This window comes from Protopterus annectens, chromosome 17.part0 (genome assembly GCF_019279795.1).
Source record: "Protopterus annectens isolate FY-2018-M chromosome 17.part0, PAN1.0, whole genome shotgun sequence".
In the NCBI taxonomy this organism is placed as follows: Eukaryota; Metazoa; Chordata; order Ceratodontiformes; family Protopteridae; genus Protopterus; species Protopterus annectens.
Window position 1 is genome coordinate 77,471,734 of NC_056751.1, and position 6,000 is coordinate 77,477,733.

At 41.5% G+C, this 6,000-nt stretch overlaps 1 protein-coding gene across 1 annotated transcript in view; it reads left to right on the forward strand.

Annotated features, from left to right (window-relative positions):
- The window catches only part of MELK (maternal embryonic leucine zipper kinase), a gene marked incomplete in the record, with an annotated part of 949,965 nt that overhangs the window by 816,433 nt on the left and 127,532 nt on the right, over nucleotides 1–6,000 (forward strand). Inside the window, 1 exon segment of the mRNA XM_044058955.1 lies at nucleotides 5,281–5,443. Within this exon segment, the coding sequence (XP_043914890.1) occupies nucleotides 5,281–5,443 (163 nt within the window).

Sequence of the window (6,000 nt, forward strand, 5' to 3'; positions counted from 1 at the left end):
TGGAGATGAGGATGGCCGTCTTGGATATGTAGGCTTTTCAGGGCTGCTGTCTCCATACTGTGATAGCTGTATACATGGGCAATATGGCAGTAGTATAGTATATTGGCAAACATGGAGGAACCATGTTTCCTCGGGAAGCCATGAAAGTTTGGGAATGGGTGATGCTTTCACAGTAATGGGCATCACCAGTTTGCCTAGCAGATGCATTTTGATGCCTCATTAGTGGTTCCTTATAGCTTCTGTAGCACAGGTGCTATTCTGTCACTGTAGGAAGTCTTGCTGCAACCTATTTTCATCTCCAAAGTACAGCAAAAAATTTTCCCCTCCTCACTAAACACATGGATACTTTAGTCCACCAATGGCCAGTCAGAGCTTCTCCATGCCTTTCCAGTCCCAGCCATCATAATGAGATTTCATGCAAAAAGCCAAGTTATGCAGAACACAGTAATTCTTGTAGCCACTTTTTTGCCTCCTCTGTTATGAGTGCAAATCAAAGGGAAGCATATCAAGAAGATGCATCTTCTTCCGGATCCACTTCCAGATCTCACCTCACTGATCTAGCAAGCCTCGCTCGGGCATTCACTCACTGAAATTAATGACATGATTTGTCTAGTTACCATGATGCCAGGTTCCCTTCATACACAGTCAAGGTGGTCCAGATCTCTACCGCATCTTAGACATCATCCACAAGAGAGCGCTACGAAGGTAAATGGAAAATTTTCTCCATTGGGAGTCGCACAAAAAGGCGTGGATCACTTCATTGCTCATGTTACTTCTGATCAATTGTCCCTAACGTGTTTCATCCCAGCTCCATTTTCTCCAGTATAAAAGTTTACCTGGCAGCCGTATCCAACTTTAGTCAAGGGCTCAACTTTACATCCTTTGTATCATAAAGTCTGCAAAGCCTTTATGGTACAGACCTTTCTTTGACCTCTGTCAAGGGCTCATCCCTCCTGAGTATCTCAGTTTTGTTGCAGAGAAACTTAACTGTGCTTACTTTGAACCACCCCATTCAATTCAACTTTCATACATTTCTATAAAAACACACTTCCTCATAGCTATTATGTCAGCAAGGAGTCTGTGAACTGCAGGCTGTCCTGTCAACCTCTGTAAAGATAGCCTCCCTCCTTACTAATCTATGATCCACTTCATCTAATATATTAATTTGTGCATGTTTTTCTAACAAAATTTGAATAGAGGAGAGTACATTCTACATTATTTAAATATTCACAGGCAACTGAGAATTCTGTATAGAAAGGACTAAAGACTTTTTTTTTAAATTAGTTATTCATTTCTTTATGTCTAACAAGCTGGGTCACAGTTTCAAAAGTTGTAATGTCTGGGTGTTTAGCGGACTGTATTGCTTTCTGATGTAGTTCCAGTAAAATCTTCCACTTAGGGCCTAGAGGTCATTCTGCTAAGCCTATGGCCACTTCATTACTATCCAGGAATTCATCAGTGGCTGTATGTTCTGCACTATCATGGGGTTTGTGGCATACTTTTCCAAGACTATGTAAGCTGGATGTGATCCCTAGAATCAGGCATTCTTTTTGGGACCAACATGCTCTGATATTCTGTTGCGATGCCAGATAAGATGCTTAGCTGGGATTCTGTCCTCTGGTATTGAAAATGCACCAAATTCTCAAGTTTCTGCATTCCTGACTGGCCTTATTGTTATCCCAAGACTTCTTGCCAGGCTTGGTGTTTCCATTTCTGAGGGGCTCCTCTGGTATTTTCTTTATAGTATGATGCGGAGTATGGGAAATGTCATCTGGAGAAGGAAACAATGGGCATTGTTGGGAGAGTAGATCCACCTCTGGGAGATGAGTCATTGATTCTGTGCCACCTGCAGTCACTAGTCTTTTGTACTGAATTGGATGGACAAGGATAATTAAGAATCTAGTATTATGGCAACTAATTTGCTTCCTTTTGGCCTAGGTTGTGGCTGAAAATGTTTTTGACCAGGTCTCTTACCTGTGTAACAGTCATTAATACAGCATGATTCCACTGACATAACTGATGTATTCTTGATTAAAGCCTAGGGATGGACTGTGGTGGTGTTGATGAGGAGACTCGAGTTTTTGCCTCCTATGCAAGTCATTGTGGAGGGCTACTGAGTTCTAGACATGGCTTTGGGCAGCCACATATTAAGTTCTTGGGCTCTTTCTAAAATGACTTTACAAGTAGACTGTGCTCTCATTGGGATGGGTCCAGGTTGTGATGATTAGTGGGATGCTACACAATGGATATCCGGAAGCCTGAATTTTTTTACTCCTGTACTTTTTTGTTTCTACAGGACAGACCGTTTCCAGCAGTCCTAGACCTCAGAAATTAGGTGCATCTTGGATTTCAATTTCCAAATGATATTACAAAAGTCATGTCCATTTTGTCTCTGGGTGTTGGATGTTGTAGGACATAGCTTCTGTTGCATCAGTGACTGAGGTTTGCACTGGAAAGTCTTCAGTACACTCTGAGTATACACTGCATTTAGAACAAAGTACTGCCATTTGGATTTTTGCGCGCACTAGATTTATCAAGGTGTTAGCTTTAGTGGCCAAAACCTTGCAGGAAAAGGAGCTCTGTGTCCCTCCCTTCAGGTGACTAGTTCCTTCTAGCCCTGTTTAAGGACAGATTGGTTGTAACCTTGTAGTAAGTGCCCCTGTTTGCCCTTTTGTTAGTCAGTGGACTGCATTATTTGCCTGACATTGTCCAGTTTCGATCACCCCTTCTCATAGGGAGAGCCTAGGAGATCATGAACATGGATATGTTAGTGAAGATATCGTATCATGCTCATGCTTGGCCCTTATTAATCCTTTTGGGCCTAATGCACCATGAATGCACATTTTCAGCACAGTTTTTTCATCGTGATGCCATTTACACACTTTAAGGTTGAGGGTGTTGAAGTGGACTCTGTGTCAGTGGCTACAGAACCACCACATGTCTGCAGATCTTAGGGTGTCAGATCCCTTTTGTTAATTCCTGTAGTTGAGGGCAGTTCACATCACTAGGTGGGTTTGTCTTTCTTGTGGCTGAAACTGATGCAGGTGAAAATGATAAATTCTGGCAGGTATTACGTCTTGGCATCTCCATAAAGTTCAGGGGAAGCAGTTTTCTCTGGAGATGGATTTTTAAATTAGCCAGTTTTAGCAATGTGTAGTCACCCTGCCTTTGAACTCTCTAGAGGAATTGTCATTTCCAGGGCTACTTAAAACCAGCAAGGGGGACAGGCAGGGGGCAGGCTGTCCTTTGGGCAGATATGTAATTCTTGCCTAGCAGTGAGCCTTACTTATGGGTATTTCTCAGCAATTTGGGAAGTGAACAAAGCTGATGGACTCCTAGAATCACCACATCTGGTCTTATTCTGGAGCTGTGGCTTTAGGAGCAGTCTGGTTTAAATATTTTAAAAGGAGTAATCTGGAACTTGACCTCTTTGCTACTCGAGCATGTAGTAGTTCCTTTCTGCAAGGGGCTAGTATGAATTTGTGGAGGACACCTTCATTCTGTGGCAAGGGACATTCTTGTACATCTTTATTCCATGTCTTCTGCTTCTGTGTCTCAAATTGAGAAGAAAGGCCAAACCTAATTCTTGACCAACTGTGACTAGAAGGGCGGTCCCTGGAGACACAGGAAGTCCTACTGGTTCTAGCCAAGGAGGTTCTGCATGGATGGGGTTGTAATTGGCTCTAGTCAAGCTCTGAATTGTGACTGTTCTCACTGGGTCTTCCTTTCTGGAGTGACAGATGTGACTGAAGCTGTGAAACTTCCACTCAATAGATGAACTCTGCCAAATGGAAGAGGTACTTCTTGGCGTGGAGGTATCTTCTATGAACCCGTTTTGTTAACTTGAAGGTCATCTTTATCTGCCTCTGGCACTATTATGATCTGGATCACAGTTTTTCCATCTCAAGGTGCCTTTGTTTTTGACCATTATGACTTTGGACTAGTATAGGTTGGTGAGGCAATTCCTTACAGATTTTGCATCAGTGCACAGGTTTGAAGAGAGCTCTATAGAAACTGAAATTTTGATGACTGGTAGGTTTGTTCATACCCTGTTTAAACCCACTGGTATTTAAGAATCTTCTTAAATGCTTTCCTTACTAGCAATCCCTTCTTGCTTGCAGGATCTCAGAGCTGTAGGTGATCATATAACTTGTCTCGCCTATTTAAGGATCGGGTATCCTTAGGTCCAGTTTGCAGTTTCTTCCACAAATGGTATCAGAATTATCCTAGATTATGTCTATTTGTTTCCCTGTTTTCATTGTTGAGGCAGAAACCAGGGAAAAAGGGACCTTCACACCATGAATTTGCATTTTCAGCACATGTTGCATATGAAGTTACTGGATAGGTTTATGGAGATGGAATGATTATTTCTCTCTTATTTAAGGGAAAGAAACAGTGGGGGGATAGTAGATGCACAGCAAATTCTTACTAGGTAACCTGCTAACCACATTATCTTGCAGTCAGGTGGCTCACTGCATTTTACAAGATAGTCAAAAGCCACTAAAGGTAATGCTGTTCCACTGATTAATCTTCATCACTGCAGCTTATGTCCACCTAGTCATCAACATACACTTAACAAAAGCTGACAGGATTGCAAATAATGAAAGACTGTCCCCTTTTTTGGTACTTCAGGATTTGGCCTCTCGAGCTTCCTATCTTGGCTGCCGTTGAGGTCCTTCAGTTGCTTTGGATTCTTCCCACCTGGTTGCCTGCTACTGAAGGTCCCTAGTACTGTGTATATCACATTCTCAATGTAATCGTTAATCTACAAAAGGATTTTATCCATGACTGGTCCCAGTTCTGCTTCCTTTGCCAAGTCTGTTCTTTAGCTAGTGGCTGCACTTGCTCCCTGTCATTTAGGCAGGTGCATCTTGAGAGAGATGCACATCTGTATGATCAGTGATAAACTGTTAGGTGCCAAAATGCAGTTGTTTTTGCTCTATTTGCAGGAAGTATGCTTTGTTTGGGATGCGTTAACTTCTCAGCCATTCGGTCCATTCTTAGTGTGGTGCATTGCATCATGTTCACCAGTATAAGGTTTGTGTTCCCCTGATCTTAAAGAACTCCACAGAAACCTGAACTATTGGGATGTACTCTTTCATAGACTTACTAAGGAAGGAGTGGGAATCCTTTTATAGATTTGCTGTAAGAAATTACTTACTAGAACTTGATAACTGCTGATACTTTTTATTTCAGCTGTTAAATTGTGTTGCTAAATTTTAGATTTTAATAGAAAAAATAGGATCTTTGTAAGTAACTTTCATCCCATCGCATTTATAGGTCTCGTTCAGTGGAGCAAGATATAAATCAGGCTCATGTTGGAAGCTCTCAGAAGAAGAAGAGTGCAAAGGTCTTTGGAAGCCTGGAAAAAGGTCTAGATAAGATGATCATGATGCTGACACCAAGCAAGAAAAGAGCAAGAGATGCACCAAGGAAACTGAAGGTCAGGTTTCGGCTTCTTGCCTTTTTGTTAACCCTATTAGATATTCTTGGGTGTAGTGCCTTCCGAGACTAAAATCCTGTCATGCCCAAGGTTTGCCAAAAAAAGTAAAACATTTACAGTGAAAATAAGAGCATGCTGTCCATACCATTTCTGTCTGAAATGTCGGATTTGTATTACTGTAGTTTTCTTTTCTGATCTCGAATTTCGGTACTATTCATGTTGATTAGAGACTATCTTCTGGCAGATGTAAATGACAGTTAACCTTTTCCAATATATTTGGGTGAATTGTGCTTTTCAACACAGCAAGTCTGTAAGCTTTTTTGACAATTATCCCAGATTGTGAAAGGCGAAGCATGGTATGTAACCACAAGGAAGCTTTATCATTAGATACTGATTTGCAGTAAGGGGAATGTTCTGCTTACCCTTGCAGTGCATGAAGCTTCTAGTGTTTGGCATAGTGTAGTCACAAAATAGTTTGGCTTGAATTACTGGCTGCTTTGAAGCTCCATCTAAGAATTTAAAAATGCACCCAGTCTCCCATCTGTGTTCTGTGATGT